Genomic DNA, 21,539 nt, shown 5'->3' with positions numbered 1-21,539 from the left:
GAAAAAAAGAAAGAAAAACAAAAAATTAAGAAGAGAAAAAAAATAGAAAAATTTTTTTAAAAAAAGTTGAAAAAGAAAAAAAAAGGAAAATGTACAAAAATACAAAAAATACAAAAGAAAACAAACAGAAAGAATAGAAACAGAAAAAAGGAACAAAACGAAAAAATAAACAATGAAAGAAATTATCGGGAGAAAATAAACAAAAAAGAAGAAAAAAAAGACACTACTATGAAGATGAAATAGAGTATTTTCGATAGCAATCTAAATGCTAGTGACCATTTTTCAGCGTTAAAAAATGGTTTTCATTTGACAGGGAATCGTCAAAAAAAAGAAATATGTTGTTTTACAGCCCACACACTGGTCACCCTGACAAAATAATTACGCTTTTTTTATTCTCTCTCTCTCTCCCTAAAAAAACAGGCTTCGAACACACATCGATTTAATCGATCCCTGCAGGCGAATTCACTCCATAATTTTTTTTTGTTAACTTTTAAAAACAATAACATTTTGCGAGCATTTTTTTTTTTTTGCTATTTTTTTAAACACACTCACACTCCACACATTCATTCAACTTCAAAGTTCACTCACATTCCCTCATTTCAACAAAAATTACGACACGATTTGCAATGCCCGCGATTTCCATGGAACGTATTCATTTTTTCCTACCTTACCGACCCCCCACTTCTCTCCATTTTTTTTAAATTTCCGTTACAGAGAAATCGCCCATTTTTTTTTTATTTCATTTGTTAAACATTCGCATTGGCATTTCTCGAATTTTATTTCAATTTAATACTGAATATAGCGCATTAGTATTTCGCTTTTTAAAAAAAAATCAAAACTTCTTTAAAAATAAACTCAAAAATGTACAGATCGTCCGCTCTGCAGAATCTGCAGTTTTGAGAAATTTCAACTTCCTAAGAGGGGAGGGGGATAATTTTTTTTTACTTGCGCGATATTTTTTTTCAATGTTAAACAAAAAAAAAAGTGACAAGCGGGTTTTTTTTTTAAATCGTCGGACGGTCCATACACTCAGACGCGCGATTTGAGAAAGATTGCGCCTGACAAAAATTGAAAATATAAACTTCTAAAAAGACAGTAATTTTTTTTTTTTTTTTTTTGCTTTTTTTTCTTGAAATTTGCCTACACGGATCTCAACAACAATGCCTGGTTGATCAACTTTAACTTGCTTTTTTTTTCTTCCTCCTCTTCTTCTTCCTCTTCTTCTTTTCTTCCTTGTTTTTGTTGTTGTTGTTGTTTTTTTTTGTTTAATTATTTTTTTTTGCGTTTATGTCTCGTTCTACAATATTTGTGTCTGTGTGTGTGTATTATGTGACACCGCAAAAAAAAGACGAACAATTTATTTACCAAAAGGTATAACCACCATCTGTTCCCCCTCCAAGAAACGAGCCCTTCTTTTGCGAGAGGGCGACACTGTGGCTTGCCATTGCCGCTAATTGTGCTGCATTTGCAGCGACTCCTGGCGGTGGTGGAGGTAAAACTTGCTGCGAGATTCCTTCGAAACCATTCTTTTTATAACAGAAGAAAGAGGAAAAAAAATTATTTTTACAATCTTTGATAATCTCTATTTGATAAGCTAAACCGAACAATTTAAAAAAAAATTCTATCATACTGAATCCGACATTTTGAATTTTTAAAAACTGACATCAGATTCGTAATCAGTGACCCAGAAAACCCCCGAGTAATAAGTTTCACGCTGAACCGAACAATTTTTTTTTTAAAGTCCGCCATATTGGATCCGCCATTTTGAATTTTCGAAAACTGACATTAAATTCGTAATCAGCGACCCCAGAAACCCCCGAGTAACAAGTTTCAAGCTAAACCGAACAATTTTTAAAAACAAGTCCGCCATTTTGAATTTTTAAAAACTGACCTCATTTTCATAATCTACGACCTCAAAAACCCCCCAAGTAACAATTTTGAAGCAAAATAAATATAGATTTAAAAAAAGTAATCTGCCATTTTGGATCCGGAATTTTGTATTTTTTGAAACTGACATCAAATTTAAAATCAACGACCATAAAAACTCCCGAGGACCAAGTTTTAAGCCGAACCGAACAATTTTTAAAAATTAATCCGCCATTTTGAATTCTTAAAAACTGACCAATTTTAAGTTTTGAAATTCTCGACCATCATATTGGATCCGCCATTTTGAATTTTAAAAAACCGACATCAAATTCGTATTCAGTGACCCTTAAAACTCTCGAGTAACAAGTTTCAAGTTAAATTTAGAAATTTCTTAAAATAGTTCGGCATATTGGATTCACCTTCTTGATTTTTAAGCGAACATTATTAGATTTGTATTCAGTGACCCCGAAAATCCCCGAGCAACAGTAGTCACCAAGCGAGTTAAAATAATTTTAAAATTTTGTCATCCGCCATTTTTAATTTTGAAAAACACTTATTAGATTCGTATTAAGCGATCGCAAAAATAATTTTCCCAATTTAAAATTTTTAAAAAGTTGCAAAAAAAGAAAAAAAAAATACTCACAGGTACCATGAGAGTGGACCTGACTGGAGCAGGTTGCATGGCAGCGGCGGGATAATAAGCAGCAGCTGCAGCCAATGGCGGATAATACTGCAATGGACCGTAAGCAGTTGGATAGCCAGTTAGATAACCTCCTGGATAACCCTGTCCATACATTGGCTGATACATCTTAATTTCAAGAAAAAAAAGTTATTTTTTATTTCCAACGTCTCCTAATTTTATAAATATATTTTATATTCTTCTAAGGATTATATTTTATAATTAATAAACCAACTACTCTCTGGGCAAAAAACAATGTTCGTTACAAAAACATTTTTTAGAACGTTTCAAATGCGTCAAATAATTTTCTAGAACATTTGTTAACATCCATGTTTATTAAATGTTTTGGAACATTATTTGGCGGATATGAAACTATTTATTTGATTACTGTCTATTTGTTTGTTGACATGAAATTCAAATAATTATTTGGAACGAACATGGTTTTTTGCTCAGAGGGTAAGGATAATTTCCCGAAAGTCTTACCATCGGATGTGTAAGAGTTTGATCATATGTAGGCGGAGGAGGCCCCTGCGTTGCGTAAAGTTGGGGTTGATTAGGAAACACTCCATAGGGCGGAGCTCCTGCAACTGTTGAGGGAAAAAAACATTAGCCAACAATTATAATTGGTAATGGTCAAGTTTTTAATCACCGAGAGACAACGAACTGCAACAACCTTCCCTACAACTTCTATTCTCACAAACTTTCCTTTTTTTAGAATTTTATATATTATACCTACAATTTGTAAAAATACAGTCATGGTACCTGTGTACCATTAGAGTGGACCTAACTAGAGCTGGTTATCTACTTAAAATAGGAATTAGTATTCTAACCCCAAAAGTCTGCTATATTTGTTTGCGAACCTAACGTACGGAGAATAGAACCTACATAGCCTCCATTTTCTTTTTCTTCCTAATGCCTTCCTCCAATAGGATCCCAGGCAAATTGACGACCTGATGGATCGTCAAAAGCTTTACGTTTCAAACAATTACTTAATTTTTGTCTACAAAAAGTTTTCTCACTGTTCGGACCATGGTCATGATTGACGTGTTTTTCAATTATTTTATGTTCTGAATTTATTTTTATATATGCCTTGCAGTTTTTTTTAACAAGCCCATCGTTTCATGTCATTTTTTAATACTTTTTGGAAAGAAAACTTTTGAAACCTTCAATAACTATTAAAGGCTTACCATTCTCTCCAATTATCACATTAACTGTATCCATAGTTTTCAAGAACAAGACTAAAACCTATCCCCTAGGAGTGGACCTAAGTCTGCAAAAAGTTTTCTCACTGTCTGGACTATGATGATGATTGACATGTTTTTCAATTATTTTATGTTCTGAATTTATTTTTATATATGCTTTGAAATTTTGTAGCAATTTTCAGTAGTTCGATCAGATCAAAAGTCTCCGATTAACGAGATTTTCACTTCCGACGTCAAAAAAATAATCTTCAGTTCTTGTTAGCCATTCGTCTCTCTCGGATCGAGTAAATCATCAAATTAACAAACCGCCATAAGTTGTTGGTTGAGCTTGAGCGGGAACAAAACCCGTTGGTGGATGTGGACCGACCGGATAGGCTGAAACACAATTCAAAAAATGTTATTACATCAAATATTGAAATGATGACATCAAAAAACCTCAGCCAATGGTACCTAGTACCCAGCCAAAAAAAAAAAATTTCGGCAAACATCGCGTTCTGCAATATTTACTCTCAATCGAAATATCACAAAACGCCTTGCTGCCTAAAAAGAAGGAAAAAGGAATCGTTTCAACTTCCCATTCGAGTACTTTACATAGTCTACGAAATCTATGAAATCTACAAAATCTACAAAAATATATTTTTACTCTACTTTCGAAATTTTCACGAAATCTCCCACGTCTCCTTCTTCCTTCTCTTTTTTTCAAATACCACGAATGGTAATCCCACACCCAAGTATATCTTACACATGACGTACACCACTTTTAATCAAGATACTAATTGAAGCTCAAACAATGTTAGTCACTAGATAAATGGTGAAATCAAATAATCGAAAGACTGGTAATGACGCTCCAAAAGGGCACATCAAGAATTTTACGAGAATTTATGAATTTCCTTTACTTTTGCCTCTCAAACTCGTAAAATAAAATCAGTGCATTTTTGAGCCGTGGTTAACAAGTGTGTTTGTGCTTTCGAAACGCCAATTGCATGCTAAAGATGATATTCTCAAAAAAAAAAACTTCTTTCTTGGTCATAGTTTCGAATAAACACATACGCACCAAATGTGAGTCACATGTGAGAACAGTTTTTAAGTTAATCCCGAAGAAAAATCAACATTTCTGATCTACTACATTATTGAGTTTGTCCTCTTTCGTCAAATTTACGAAACTTTTCCCACTGGAATGACTCATTTTGATAAAAAAAAAACTTTAGACCTGGAAACATTTATCCAAACAAAAACTCTACAGATGCAATTCTGTATGTACTTCCGGTTAACATCGATTATCGAAACGTGCACGTAAAAAACACCTAAAAAGGAAAAATATCGACACCGTTTTGAGACTCAAAATTATTCCCAACATGAGACTCACATATTTGGACCTACCTTCAAATATATTTCTAAAACTAAGGTATAATACAAAACTTATCTCAAAAGCAAATAGCATTACGCAATCAAGGTAAAAGCCAATTACAAGTCTAGCGAACATACCCTAGAGTACCACTTTTTTTTTTTTTTTTTTTTTTTTTTCGTTTTCTAAAACGTGAACTCTAGAATTCGTTCGATATAAGAAAAAAGAATGATTAAAACTTAGCTAAAAAAATAAAGCGAAAAATGTAAGAAGTAATAATCGGTTATAAATATATTTTTTCTTTTTTCAAAAAATTTTTCATGGAGAAAAAAGTGATTGAACAAAAAAACAAGCCAATTAAAAATGGTACGTTTTCTTTCAAAAAACAAGACAATTCAATACAGTTTTAAAGAGAGAGAGAGATATAGAGAGAATTGGCCGTATTTAAAAAAAATTAATATTATAAATATTCAATTATCAATATTTTTTTATATTTTATTTTTTTGTGTTCGAGCGGTGAATGTGTAATTTATACAATGAGTACAGTGGTACGATGAGTAAAGTATATAAATGTAAATGCGCATGTGCGCCAACACAAATAGAAGAAATGCGCATGCGCAACATTAATGGTACATCTACAATAAGCGCGAAAACTTGTTTTAAAATTTCCGACACAAGTGTTAAAAATTTTTGTTTTTTAAATTTTTTCTCTCTTTCAATTTTGTGTTGACGCGCTTGTGCTTAACACATAAAAAAAAACTTGTGACAAGATTCAGCAAACCACAAATTTCTGAAAATATCCAATAAATAAAGGTCAAACATGATTATAAATTCTTTATAACTGCATGATATAATAATCGCAGATTGGGCGGTCTGTAAGTCTCGCAATCTTACAGTTTTTTTTTTGTAAATTAAGTGCATTCATGTTTTAGGTTAATTTAGATGCAAACCGCCCAATATTTTAGTAAATCAAAGAACACACTGTGCTTAAGCAATCAACACACACAAGAGAATTTCCACTCGATTTTTTTTTTTTTTTTTTTTTTTTTTTAAATTTGATGTCTAGGCACTTTTTTTTAAATGAAAAATGAGAGAAAAAGATTTGGAATTTTATTGCGTATGATATTTGCTTAAGCCAAGTAGCAGCGAATGGACATGTTGTAATCTAACATAGATGTCAGCCCACACCAAATTTGTCCATAGAAAAACACACCGAGCGCCATCTTAGTGTTAACATAAAAAAATCTTCAATTTTTTCCACTTCTAACACTAAAACGACGCTTGATGTCAATTATTTATAAATTTTATTATTAATTCTTAAAGGTCAATGTGTCAGTGCCACGGTGCAAACAATTATTCGAAATTCAATAACGATCGATATATGTTAATGCTAGTATAAATATATATATATATATGTATATATAATTATAAAAGTTTGGACGTTACTGGAAAAAAGTGAAAAAACTTCTCTTTCCCTAACTTTCAATTTGTCCCATATTTTTTTACACCTAAAGGTTCTTTTTTTAATGCAAAAAAACGCGTGAGCAAAAAACTTCGTATTGTGATAGTTTCACAAAAAAATTTCGTCTCTTGTTCTCTCCCCGAGATTTTTTTTTTTTTTTTTTTTTTTTTGGGAACATATTGAAATTTGCTTCGGTGGAACACTCGCGTCTTCAATGTTTTACACCAAGTAACGGAGGAAATATTTTTCTCTGTTATTCGATTTTGAAACAATGAAGAATTTTAATACATTTCACAATTTTTCTCGTATTGTAATATAATAAATATATATAAAGTTCTATATTTGAATTAAGCTCACTATTAACAGTATACATGTTCTTGTCATGCGCATGCAGCTACAAAGATGCATCGAGAAGATTTCTGTGAACCCAGAGTCAATTTCTAATTTTTTTTTTTTTTTTTTTTTTTTTTTTTAATTTTATTTTTCCATTTTTATATGGATTTTGATAATTTAGCTACTTTTTCTAGAAAATTTTACTTCTTTGTAAAAACAAGTTTACTTCTCTTTAGGGAAAATATTATCCCTCCTAGTTAGGTTTGCAAAAAAAATTTTTTTTTTAGAACTAAACTCTAGATGGTTCACTGAGTCTACTTCTAGAGGACCGAGTCAAAATTGACTCTGGCGCTCACTACTACTTTTTATGTATCATTAACGGAAAATAATCCGTGAATAATAACTATTTTTAAAAAAATCTAGTGCAAACAAGACAAACATGCAATTTCCATCGCTTCATCATTTTTGTTTTTCGTTAAATTGTAGGGTAAAAATTTTAAATTAAATTCTTACCGAAACTTTTAGGAAGAAAGAAAGTAGAAATTTGTTTTTCGTATAGTAACCGCTGCCATAGTAACAGTCAAGATTAAAAAAAAAAAAAAAAAAAAAAAAAAAAAATTGCTATTACAACAGCTGCCTTAGTAACAGTCACCATAGTAACCGTTACCTTAGCAACAGTATCCATAGCAGTCATTTTAGTCCCTAGACCTAAAATACTCTCAATCTACTTTCTTCTTTTTTTTTTCTTTTATTTAACACTTTTTAAAACTTGAATCTGATGAAACGATGGGAATTCGTAGAAGCACCTAAATGTAGAAATCTTTAAAAAAACACTCAACATGCAACTTATTAAAACTAAAGTCATGCAAAAAGGAAACACCTTCCTGAAATTAAAAAGAGTTCCCATCTCTAAATTCTCTAATTTAATATTTATCATAAATATTTATAAAAACTTCCTTTTCGTACAATAACAAAAAGTAAGTGATTCAATTTCAATAATTACTTAAAATTGTAAATTCAATTCAAATAATTACTTAAAATTGCAAAATTCAATTCCCAGAAGGTGTTCACTTTTTTTTCTTATCATTTTTCAATTTTTTAATTTTTCTATAAAAATTCATCTTCTCATTGAGAACGATTAAACAATAAATATTCATATAGTTCCAAATAAAAAACAGGCATGCAAAATCAAAAACTTCTTAAAAAATACGAATAAAAACTATATATATGTATATAGAAATTAAAAACTATTTGCGAGTAAACGTAATCTCAGTTGGCTTTTATTTTTTTTTTTTATTTTAACTTTTCGAGTATTTAAAAAAAATATTCATATTTATATAAATGCGAATGTTTTTTTTCAATTATTTAGTTATATTTTTATTTGTATTTTTTTTAAATCTATATTTTGTTTTAATTTAGGAATTGACATTACGTTTTATCACGGAAATTGCTGTAACAAGCTCTACAGTAAAAATAATTTATTTTATGTGAAAAAATGAACTTAGAATTGGTTGCAAGGAACAATTCAGTTAAAACTATTACATGCAAAGTGCCCACAAGTTTCCTACTTCTTTTTCATAATATCAGAAATTAATTCTTTACATTAATGTCTTTAGACATCTTTAATTTTTTTTTTTTTTTTTTTTTTTTTTTTAATTTTTTACTTTGAATACTAAAAATATTGTGCTTTTGTATTTATTTTTATAATAATAATTAATATTATAATTTTCTTTCAATAATTATTATAATAATTACGATAATGAAAATATTAATGACAGTAATAAATCTATTTACTTAAAATCGTAAATTGTAAAGTTACAGTTATAATTTTTCATAATATAAAATTAACTTCTTTGTTGTCAAATTATTACAGTTTATTTAATTTAAAGTAAGTTTTGTTGTGAATTATAAATATTTACAATATTATAGTAATTTTTATGATAAAATTCACCAATTTTTTTTTTTAATTTCTTACTTTGAATACTAAAAATATTGTGCTTTTGTGTTTATATTTATAATAATAATTAATATTCTAATTTTCATTAATTTTCTTTTTATAATAATTATTAAAATAATTACAATAATAAAAATATTAATAACAGTAATAAATCTATTTATTTAAAATCGTAAATTGTAAAATTACAGTTATAATGTTTTATAATATAAAATAAATTTGTTTTTGTCAATTTATTATAATTTATTCAATTTAAAGTTCAATTTCTGTTATAAATCATAAATATTTACAATATTTACGATGAAAAATAATGTTTATTATAAAATTTGACTTTTTTTTTTTTTTTTTTTTTTTTTTTTTTTTTTTTTTAATATCAAAAAAAGAAAATTTATTATTTTTCTCTCCAACTATTATGATTATTTGGACATTTTAGAAGCTTTTTTAGAAACTTGTGAACTTTTGTAAAAAGAGTATCATGCACTATTGTTAAAAGTGAGCTACTGAATCGCTATTTAATAGAAATATTAAATATGACGAGCTTAGATACAGCATTCGTGTTCACCCTGCCGATCCACTCTTGTTCTTTATCAGCACACTTTTTTTTCAATGGCAAACAAAGTTTTCCTTTTCAAATTTTGCCAAAAGAGAAATTAACCGTTTTAACATTCGAGAAAAAAAAAATTTTTTCCTCTTAATTCCGTAAAAAAATATAATTTTTATTTATAAAAATATAAAAGTTATTAAGAATTTTCTATTTTCTTTTATTTTTACTTTTTTTTTGTTTTTTTATTGTTATTTTTAAACATTTTAATTATTTTATAATATTTTTAATATTGACTAATGTTTTAATAAACAATGTTGAAGAAAATGAAATATTAAATATACATTCATAAAATTTGTTAAATAATTTTTAAATTTCTTTTTGTTTTAAAATTTTTTTCATTAGTTTTCAATATTTTTTATCTCAAAGTTTTAACATTCTTTACAATTTTCAAAAGTTTTTTTTTCATTTTCAAAATTTCTTTCAGTTTTTAATATTTTTTATCTCAAAGTTTTAACATTTTTTACAATTTTCAAAATTTTTTTTTTATTTTCTAAATTTCTTGCAGTATTTAAAATACTGTTTTCAATGATCGTTATTTCTTTTAGTTACAAAATTTCTTGAATGATCAAATTATTTTTCAAATTTTTTAATTTATTAACTAAATTTTTTTTTTTTTTTTTTATTAATATTTTTTAAAAGTTGTTTCAAGTATTAAATTATTCTTCATTTAAATTTATCCAATAACTTTACTCTGAATTCGTTCCCAAAAAAATGTCATTACTTTTTTACTCAAAAAAAAAAAAAAAAAAAAAAAAAAAAAAAATTCCGCTAAAAACGAAAAAAAGTGTGCCTCCTCAGAATCAAGTGGGTGTTAAACAAAGGAACAAATTAAGCAATCAGCCAGTACCACGGATTTATAATATATAATATAATAATATTAAAAAAATGTTCGTGACACCCATATCAATATCTTACATTCATATTGATTTGGATATACGCAGCATCCGACGTCACCAATTCAAAAAGTGTGTTGAACAACTCACGCACGAGTTTTCTTTTTTTCGTATGTTTGTTTTTTCATTTTTCTCTAATTAAAAATTTTACACACAATTTAGAAAAATTTTTTGTTTTCAAAAAAAAAATATTTCTTTTTTTTTGTTTCTCTTCCCAACCAGTGAAAAACAAGGAGAAAAATTCCTGGAAAAAAATTGTACAAAATTAAAAAATATCCAAGGGGCATTTTCTTTTTGTTTCATACAGGAAAAAAAATCATTTTTTAAAAATAAAAATCATTTCTTTTATAAAAATCATTTCTTTTATAAAAATAAAAACTATAAATAAAACAACTTTTCTTTTATGAACAATTTTATAAATTTTGTTGTTAATCGTAATTGTTGGACTTAATAAAATCAAATTAAAAAAAAAAAAAAATGGACAATATTTTTTAGAAAAATTGTACTTTTTGTACAAATGGGACATTTTAATGCCTATCTTATGGAAAGAAAAAATAAAATAGAAATAAAATAGTTTTTCAAAAAAATAAAAAAATTGCAAATTTTTTTTTCATGAATATAAAGAAAATCATTCTTAGAACACAAAAGAAAAAGATTTGAACAAATTTGTTGGAAAAATGATCGAAAAAGGGGCAAAATAGACAAGAAATGAACGAAATGGTTTCGAATGCAAGGCGGCCGAGGGGAAAAATGCAAAGACCGACTTAAAAAGGACAGTATTATGAGGGGTTCGATTCCTCACGTCGGGATATTTTTTTTTCAAACGGTTTTTAAGTTTCTTTAAGCTTTTTTAAGATTTAAATTTTTTTTAAGCTTTATAAAGCTTTTTTAAAGATTTTTTAAGATTAAAACTTTTTTTTCGATTTTTTAAGCTTTTTAAAAATTTTTTAAGCTTTTTAAGATTTTTTTAAACTCTTTTAAAATTTTTTTGAATCCTTTCAAGAAGGGAATTAAAGAAAACGGTTTTCCCTTAAAACGACATGACTTTTTGAATCGGATGGCGCACGGTGCACATAAAATTCGAGTATATATAAATTTTTTTTTTTTTTTATACATAATTGAACGATAATATATGTATGTATTATTTTGGTATGCGTATATGTGTGTCTACTCGTACAAACATATACGCATGTGTATATATGTTGGCATATATAAACACGTAGTGAGTTAAGGTAATATATAGAGAAGGTGATGTTAGATACGTGGCTTAGGCTGCGCGAGTGCCGGTCTCCAAGGCTCCACCTACTGACTTGGATCAAATCGTCTTTGTAATGGTCCGCTGCAAACATATCGATAGCCACAACTGTAGCCGCTATCCTCGTTTCAATATTTCTACCACCAAAAGACCCGGGCTACTCTCGGTGAGAAATTCCCCAATTTTTTTTTTTTTTTTTTTTTTTTTTTTGCATTTTTCAAAAGGGGTCACCACACGTTCGCTCTCAGGGTTAGCGCAAGTACCGAATTTTTTTTTATAACCCAAAATTTGTAACTTAATAACTAGATAACCTTAAAACTAGGATTTTCTAAGTATTTACTTTTCACTCGGTAATTTATTAATTTACATATTTACTCATTTGTATTTTTTCTAAATATTTAATTTCTATATTTACTTTTATATATTTATTTTTCTATATATTTACTTTTCCATATATTTACTTCTTTGTATATTTACTTTCCCATATAATTACTTCTTTGTATATTCATTTTTCTATATATTTACTTTTCCATATATTTACTTCTTTGTATATTTACTTTTCCATATATTTACTTATTTATATATTTATTTTCTATATATTTATACTTATTAAAATATCTTTTTCTATATAATTTATTTATTTATAAAATATTATTTATGCATAAAATAGAAGCGAAGTAATTTGTTTATTAACGCTCTGGATACACCATAAATACTTCGCTTCAAAATTTTTAACTTTGGAAAATTCTCAAAAAAAAAGTAAAAATCGATTTTTTTTTATTTTCAATTTTTATAACTTTTCCTTTTTTATAAACAAATGAAACTAAAAATGAAATTAAACTTTTAGAAATTGATAATTGTGGTATAAAGAAAGTTTCTATAAAATATTAACACTTAATATTCGGTTGTTTTCGAGAAATTTCGTTTTTAATTACCCGAATTTCAGTTGGGGACGAATTTTACTTTTAACTAAAAGTACAAAAAAAAGTCTTATTTTTCAATTTTTCTTTCTCCTTTTTTTGCAAAATGAGATTATAAAATTTAATTAAGAAATTTGTGACAAATTGAAAAAAGAAAATGTTTTATTTTAATAAATAGTTTTAACAAATTAATTTTTGTAATTTTCTTTCTTTTCTAAACAGAATTTTTTTCATTCAAATAGTCAGGAAACTTTCAAATATTGATAATTGTGGTGGAAACAAACTTTTTGTGAAATATTAATACTTAATATTCGGTCATTTTTGAGAAAATTCGTTTTTAATGAAACAATTTTAAGCTTGGGCCGAATTTTCCTCTCTTTCGCCGTACAACAAAAATTTGCTATTATTTAGTTTTGCTTTTTGTTTCTTTTCAAAATGAGACTATAATTTAGTTAAGAAATTTGTGAAAAATTTAGAAAAAATAATTATTTTTACATTTTTTTAATAATCAGTAGTTTAAACAAATTTATTTTTATTATTTTCTAAACAAATTTTGCATTCAAAATGTGTTGAAACTTTCAAAAATTGATAATTGTGGTGTAAACTAAGTTTCTTTGAAAAATTAACACTTAATATTCGGTTATTTTTGAGAAAAATCGTTTTTAAAGCCACGATTTTAAGCTGGGGCCGAAGTTTTTCGACGTACAACAAAATTTACTATTATTTAGTTTTTCTTTTCATTTCTTTTCCAAATTAGACTATAATTTTGTGAAGTTTGTGACAAATTGAAAAACAAAATTATTTGTTACATTTTTTTTTTTAATAATAAAGAAAATAATTTTAATTAATTTCTCTTTAACGTTAAAAAGCAGTTTTTTCGAAATTTTATAACAGTTAATATTTTATTATTATTTTTTATTATTTTCTTAATGACATTTTTTAGGATATTCATCAAAAATTTGTGGAAAAATAACAAATAAAATAAAATTCAAAATTATTTCTGTAGAAAATAAATAAAAAAAAATTTTTTTGCTAATTAATAAATATCGAATATTAAATTAATTTTTTTGAGAATTTTTTCCGTTAAATTTGCATTATATTTAAAATCGTATTTTGAAAAAAAAAGTTTTTTTCCTCACATACTAGAATTTTAATTACATTATTCGTGTATAAAAAATTGATTTAATATTTAGTCAAAATTGATATACACAAAGAAAACAATTCTCTTTTTCCCTTTTTTGTTAAAGATTTTTTAAAATTTCAATTTTTCCAAATTAAAATTAAAATAAAATATTTCCCTCCAGATAAAATTTATGTTCAGCAAAATTTTATTTTTTAGGGTAAAAATTTCATTTTTTTCTGGCAAAAATTTCTGTTTTTTTAAATTTAATGCAAATAAAAATTTTTTTTTTTCAAAATTGCATTTTAAAATCAACAATCAAAGCGAAAAAAATTTCTTTAAAATTTTCTTTTCCAATTAAATGAATACGAATTAAAAAAAAAAATTTGGAAAAATTCAATTCCAACAATAAATTTTTTTTTCAACAAATAATTAAATATTAGATTTTTTTTTACTTTTCTAGAGAATTGTCTTCTTGATAAAATTTTAATAACTATCGACTTAAATTCTTAAAATTGGCTTCCAGAGATTTGCGGATTTTTTTCTATACTTAAAAAAAGTACCTAACGAATATTATTGATAGAAATTAAAAAAAAAATTTTTGCAACCAAAAATATTTCAAGTGCAATGCATTCTATAATTTTAAGGGGTCTTCAAAGTTGATCAGATATTTCCATAAAGCTTCAAAGGAAAAATAGCATCAATTTTGACCTCCCCTTAAAACTAGAAAAATTTAAACAAAAAAATTTTTTTTTAAATTTTAACAAAATTACTATATTTAATTATTATTAATTAATTAAAATAATTTAAAAATTTTATCAAAATAATTAATACGGAAAAATTAATTATCAATTTTCAATTATTAATTATCAATTATTAATTCTTAATCATTAATTATAAATATCAATTAATTTAATAAATAATAAGTTTATTTTCTAATGAAAAATTAATTAACCCTAAAAGAAATAATAATTATAATAAGTTAATTTTATAATTGTTATTAAAATTGTTTTGTTTTAATTTTTCTCCAAAAAAAGTATTTTCTTTCTAAATATTGATTTTTAAATATATTTTGGTTGCTATTTTATAATTTTTAAAATTTATTTTCATCTTTTTTTAAAATCGATTTTTTTTTTATCGAATTCTATGAGGTCGAGGTCGACCTTAAAGTTCGCAACTAAAGGTAAAATTCATGCATGGAAAATAGGAAAAGCGATAAAATACAGAAAAAAACGTAACAAAAAATTAGTGATATTATTTTTCTTTTTCCATCGATTTTCTTTTGGCGGAATTTTTAATTTTATTTATTAATGCAAAAAAAAGTGATTTTTATTTATTTATTTCTGTTTTTTCAAAGCCAACGTTTCATAATAATAATAAACTTTAATCCTTCTTTGCTTCCACTTTTTAAAAATAATTAAATAAATAAACAAATTAATTAAAAAATAAAAATAAATTATTTTATTTATTAAAAAATAAAATTTATGACTTTTTCTTTTAATTTATTATTGGACTTTATTAATTTATTCTTATTTATTATTCAATTTTAAATATTTATTTTTGTTTACTATTCAATTTTATTTATTTATTTTTATTTATTATTCAATTTTAATTATTTGTTTTTATTTACAATTCAATTTTATTTATATTTTTTTTTTTGCTAAATTATCAAAAAAACTATTTATTTCTTTATTAATAAATTTATTGTTAATAAAATGAAAATAAATTTCCATTTATAGAAAATAGTTATAATTATGTTTATAATTAATATTTTATAAAGAGTAAATTAATTTTTATTTATGTGCAAATAATAAAGAATTTATTATTCTTTATTATTCTTTAATTATAAAGAATAATAAAAATAATAATAATAATTAATATTCATAGTTTATAATAATAAATATTAGAAAATATTAGAAATATTAGAATATTTATTTATTTTAATTATTTAAATATTTTTATTATTTATTAGTTTTAATTTTAATATTATTTTCATTTAGAAAGTTTTTTATTAAAAAAACAAAACAAATTAACAAAAACCAGAAAACAAAACAAAACGTCAATAATAATTGCGAAACAATTCTCAATAAACAATAATAATAATAATTGTTTACAATTTTTGTCGACAATTGTATTATCTTTCTTTTCTTTCTTTTTTTTTTTTTTTTGTTTTCTCCATTTTCGAGAAAATTATCAAAAAATTAACAAAAAAAAAAAAAAATAACAATTTTTCAAAAGCGCGTCACTTTTTTTAAATTTCTCATAAAAAATGATTCGTCATTTTAAATTTTTGACAATTAAAATTCTTTTTTACTAATCATAAATAGCGAAAAAGTAAAAAAAAGCGAAAGCACGAAAGGACTAGAAGTTTGATACATGAAACGGTGGCCATTTTGTATTTCCCATACACACAGAGGAGACAGAAAGAGAAAGAGAGAGAGAGAATGAAAGAGGACCGTATTGATTAATCTGTCACTAGGACGAAACTCAATTATTTCCCATTTCTTTCTTCCAAAAGACAAAAAAACCGAAAGAACCAATAAAAAGCGCCAAAAAAAAACAATTTTTCCCAAATAATTCTCCAGATCGAGAAGCAAAAAACACGCCTAAAATTTAACAAAACGAAACGACACGCAAAAACTATCCCTTTTTCATGATCATCATGAAAGTTATGCACAAAACAATTTTCGGAGAATACTTTTCTCTCTCTTTCTCTTTTTGTTATTTATTTATTAATTAGAAACGATTCACGAAAGATTAAACGAGGGGGGGAGGGGCACAGGGTGGGTAAAATAAAGAAATTTGACAAGTGCTTCTGGATTTCCTTCTGGTTTTCAATATAGAGAAAATAACAAAATGGAATCATCGCGAAATTCTCTTTTTTCTCAAAAAGAACACACCGAAACAAAAAAAATATTCAATTTCTAACAAAAAAAAAAAAAAATGAAAAATCTCTCTTTTTCCCCGTAATAATAATAATTCGTGACGCAACGCGATAAATATTGCTTATATAGTTACCTTTCTTCTCGGACATTATTATTTTTTTGCTTTTAATAAAGAGGTTTCACAAGAAAAACTAGAAAAACAAAGATATTTCTTTTAGCTTTTATCGTCTAAACGGAGAATTAATCTGATTTTAATTATTTAATGGTTTATTTTATAATAATAAATTCTCTGTTGGACTTTTAGTTTTTATTTTTTTTTTTAATGAAAAAACACTTGTAATAATTTTCTTTTTTTTATTAAGAAAAACGGAGCACGACTACTACTGTGACATAGAATGACTGACTGACTGACACCTGACACTTTGGCAGACACTGGCGTCGTCCGTATTGAGCGTTTACCCCCTGTAAAGTCTTATTCACTAAACTTTCATCGTGGCTGATGCGCATTTTACAATTTTATTGAAGAATCGATTACTTAGTGGAAATGTAATTAACCAATCGGGTTCAATGTCAATGGAAAGGGCAAATTTCATTGGTTAGCGCAAGGTTGGATCGTTGGGAATTATTTTTTTTGTCTTTACTACAACTTTTAATCGTTTAGAGACTCTTTAGAAGTACTAACACGTGATTGGTGGGTTCTTTTAATCCTTTAGAGACTCTTTGGAAATACTAACACGTGATTGGTGTATTCTTTAAATCCTATAGAGACTCTTAAGAATACTAACACGTGATTGGTCGCTTCTATTATTTATTCGAATGTAATTAACCAATCACGTGTAGTGTCAACAGAATTGACGACTTTTATCAATTTTATTGATTTTATTCCCGATTTTATTAATTTTATTCAATTTTATTCGTTATCCCAAAGTTGGATTGTGATTTTATTAATTTTATTCGTTATCCCAAGGTTGGATCGCTATTTTCCGAGTTTTTTTCTCTCCCTCCCCCCCTACTTTTAATCCTTCAGAGACTCGTTCAAAACTAACACCTGATTGGTCTATTCGACACACGGACATTTTTCTCAACGGTCTCAACCAATAAGGAGCAAGTTTATTCCGAAACTTTCTTTTCTCGAAGTTTTTTCTTTCGAAAATAAAAGGAAATTAATAAAATTGTAAAAAGAGGAGGAATTTTACTGCGAAACTTTCTTTTCCGCAGTAATTTTTCTTTCGAAAATAAAAGGAAATGAATTAAATTGTGAAAATTGTGAACCAGTGAACGGCGCTTAAGAAAACAAAAAAAGCGCCACGAGTGAGAGAAATTGGTACTAAAGGAACAGTTAAAAAATTATTTTTTTTTTACGCACAAAAAACAAACGCGGAACGCGGGTTAATTTTAAGCATATTTTGAGCCTCGAGTTTAAAATAGAATTTGTGTTTTTTTTACCATCGGTCCTGCTATCGGTATTTTTCGCTTTATTTTCTATGGAAAAATACGCGGGGGATTTTTTGGAAGGAAAATGAATAAACGAAAATAGTATATAGACAAGTGAAAATGAGGATTTGTTTTGTATGCTGAGAATTCGAGTTTGGAAATTTGATAGAATTCTGTAGTCTAGGTAACGATAATTTCGTATATACATATATAGTATAAACACAGAAAAAATTTACAATCGATATTCTTTTTTTTTCTACAAGAATTGATTATTACAATTTCTTTCGCAATTGTTGTAATTTACTTGTTATTTATTCTACAATACCTGCGATTTTTTCAAGCATTGTCGCGGTAAAACTTTTTCCAAGAACTCGATTTTCTAACCTAGAACTTTTGTATTTGTTTTGTTTTTTTTTTTTTGCTTTTTCTATTTTAAAATTTCTCATACAAAAATTAAAAATAAAAATAGAGAAAAAAAAGGTTAAGAAAAGAATTATAATTTTTAAAAAATATTATCTATTTTTAACGACTGAAAATTTAAATATAAATAAAATTATAATTTTTAAATTCTTTTTTAATTTTTTTATTTTATATAGAAAATCAATATTTTATGAAAATTTCGAAAATGAAAATTTTATAATTAAATTATTTATTATTATAATATTTATTATTTATTAATAAATATTAATTTAAATAATTAAATTTATAGTAAAATTTCAATATAATTAGGAAAATTTTAATTTTAAATGAAATTTCAATTATTTTCAATTACTTGAAATTAATAAAGTTTAAATTGAAAATTTTTTTTAACGAAATCAATTTTATTAAAATTTCAAATTCAACTTTAAAATAAAAAATTTTGATAGATTCTAAAATACAGTTTTAACAAAATTTCAATTATATTTAAAAAGAAAAATTAATTATAATCAAAACTTAAATTTTAATCAAATTCAAATAGAAAATTTGTAATTTTTAAAAAAATAAATTTTTTAATAATATTACAAATAATCTTTTTTGAAAATTCAATTCTATTTATAAAATTTCAATTCATTAATTGAATTTCAATTATTTTGAAATTATTATTTATCTTCAATTTTTTAAATTTAAATTTAAAATAATTTCAATGATTTTATATTGTTCAACGTTTAAGTTTAAAATTTTTTTATGAATTTAATTTTTTTCAATTCTTATTAAATTACAAAATTCAAATTTAAGAAAGTTGCAATTATTTCAAGAAATTCAATTTGAAAATAATTCTTTTATAAAATTTCAATTATTTAAAATAATTATTTAGTTAAAATTCTAATTGTTTTAAATGATGGGGAGTTTAATTTTAAAGTTCAATTATTGTATATAATGTAATTCAATTTTAATTTTCAATTATTTTAAATAATTGAATTCAATGTAATTCAATTTTTAAATTTCAATTATTTTAAATAATTTAATTCAGTTTAAAATTTCAATTATTTTAAATCAAAGAATACAATTGAATCCAATTTTTTAATCCTAATTATTTTAAATAACGGAATTCAATTTAATTTCCTTTTAAATTTCAATTATTTTAAATAAATTGCATTCAATTTAATTCAATTTGAAATTTCAATTTTTTTAAATTATCGAATTTAATTTAATTCAATTGTAAATTCATTTATTTTAAGTAACTCTTTGTCTTAAATTTCAATTATTTTAAATAATATTGAATCCAATTTTTTAATGTCAATTATTTTATGTAACTTTTTGTCTCAAATTTCAATTATTTAAAATAATTGATTTCAATGTAATTCAATTTTAAATTTCAATTATTTTAAAGAAGGGAATTCAATTATTTTTTGTAACTTTTTGTCATAAATTTCAATATTTTTAAATAATTGAATTCAATTTTAAATTTCAATTATTTTAAAATATCAAATTTAATTTTAAATGTCAATTATTTTAAATTATCAAATTAAATTTTAAATGGCAATTATTTTACATTATCGAATTTAATTTTAAATGTCAATTATTTTAAATTAACGAATTTAATTATATTCAATTGTAAATTTAATTGTTTTATGTAACCTTTTTTTTCTTAAATTTAAATTTGTTGAAATAATTGAATTCAATTTGAAATTTCAATTATTTCAAATTATTGAATTCAATTATTTTATTTAACTTTTTGTCTTAAATTTCAAATATTCAAAATAATTGAATTTAAGTTTCATTTTCAATTATTTTGTAATATTGTATTCAAGTTTTATTTTCAATTATTTAAAATAATTCAATTCAAGTTTCAATTTCAATTATTTTAAAATATTGAATTCAATTTGAAACTTCAACTATTTTGAAATATCGAATTCAATTATTTTATGTAACTTTTTTTTTTCAATTTTCAATTATTTAAAATAATTGAATTCAAGTTTCAATTGCAACTATTTTGAGATATCGAATTCAATTTGATATTTCAATTATTAAAAAATTATTGAATTCAATTATTTTATGTAAATTTTTGTCTTAAATTCCAATTATTTAAAATAATTGAATTCAAGTTTAATTTTCAATTATTTTGAAATATCAAATTCAAGTTTAATTTTCAATTATTTAATATGATTGAATTCAAGTTTAAATTTTTAATTATTTAAAATAAGAGAATTCAATTGAATCCAATTTTTTTGAGTCAATTATTTTAAATATAATTGAATTCATTTTACTTCAATTATTTTATTTAACTTTTTGTCTTAAATTTCAATTATTTTAGATTATCGAATTGAATTATTTTATATATAACTTTTTGTCTTAATTAATTATTTAGAATTTTTACTTACTTGTCTGAAATTATAATTATTTTCCAATTATACACTTACAAAAAAAAATGATAATATAAAGAAATAAAAATTTTTTCTTTTCTATTTTTGCAGAATTCAAGAAAAAAGAATGCCGTCCGCAATATCAACACCGCTAACCTACGAAATTCTCATGTATCTAAATTCATTTTACTTTGGTATGTTCGCCACCTGTGAACTTTGCATGGGAATTTATAAAGCTGCAAATCTCCCATCGCCGGGCACTAATAAATTATTAATTGAATTTGCCCTGCTATTATTTCTCCTCAGTACTGAAGCGGGACGCATTTATCTTGGCCGTAAGGGGAATTTAATGGAACGCGGCTTATTATTTCTCCTCGCAATTGCACTCACAGTTCCAAGTTCATTTGTTACACTCTATTTTTTACTCTGGCAACATTATACACTGCGTTTGGAAGTTATTTTATGCAGCATTCAAATTGCTCTACTCACCTCTGAATTAATCATCGCCGTATTGTGCCTTGTCTCCATTTATCGACCATCCACCGAGGAGTGAGAATTTCTTTCTGCATTTTGGCAAAAAAAAAGAAAAAAAATTCAATTCTCCAAAAGGAAAAAGAAAAAAAATTCAATTCTCCAAAAAGAAAAAGAATTCAATTCTCCAAAAGGAAAAAGAAAAAAAATTCAATTCTCCAAAAAGAAAAAGAATTCAATTCTCCAAAAGGAAAAAGAAAAAAAATTCAATTCTCCAAAAAGAAAAAGAATTCAATTCTCCAAAAGGAAAAAGAAAAAAAATTCTTCTTTTGA

General features: G+C 24.8%; 2 protein-coding genes across 2 annotated transcripts; one reads left to right on the top strand and one right to left on the bottom strand.

Annotated features, from left to right (window-relative positions):
• Positions 1 to 395: 395 nt before the first annotated feature.
• LOC122512711 (DAZ-associated protein 2-like) lies at positions 396 to 16,946 on the bottom strand. Its single transcript, XM_043628726.1, has 5 exons — positions 16,652 to 16,946; positions 4,054 to 4,122; positions 3,029 to 3,132; positions 2,510 to 2,674; positions 396 to 1,526 (listed from the first exon to the last, which is right to left on the bottom strand). The coding sequence occupies exons 1-5, from the start codon at positions 16,665 to 16,667 to the stop codon at positions 1,362 to 1,364; spliced, it is 519 nt and encodes a 172-aa protein (XP_043484661.1). The 5' UTR covers positions 16,668 to 16,946; the 3' UTR covers positions 396 to 1,361.
• An 894-nt stretch (positions 16,947 to 17,840) lies between these two features.
• On the top strand, positions 17,841 to 21,430 carry LOC122512710 (transmembrane protein 216-like). The gene is made up of 2 exons (XM_043628725.1): positions 17,841 to 18,136; positions 20,847 to 21,430. The coding sequence occupies exon 2, from the start codon at positions 20,863 to 20,865 to the stop codon at positions 21,286 to 21,288; it is 426 nt and encodes a 141-aa protein (XP_043484660.1). The 5' UTR covers positions 17,841 to 18,136; positions 20,847 to 20,862; the 3' UTR covers positions 21,289 to 21,430.
• The last annotated feature ends 109 nt before the right edge of the window (positions 21,431 to 21,539 follow it).

Source organism: Leptopilina heterotoma, unplaced genomic scaffold (assembly GCF_015476425.1).
Source record: "Leptopilina heterotoma isolate Lh14 unplaced genomic scaffold, ASM1547642v1 Lhet_123, whole genome shotgun sequence".
Lineage (NCBI taxonomy): Eukaryota > Metazoa > Arthropoda > Insecta > Hymenoptera > Figitidae > Leptopilina > Leptopilina heterotoma.
This window is presented reverse-complemented; position numbering and strand designations above follow the sequence as displayed.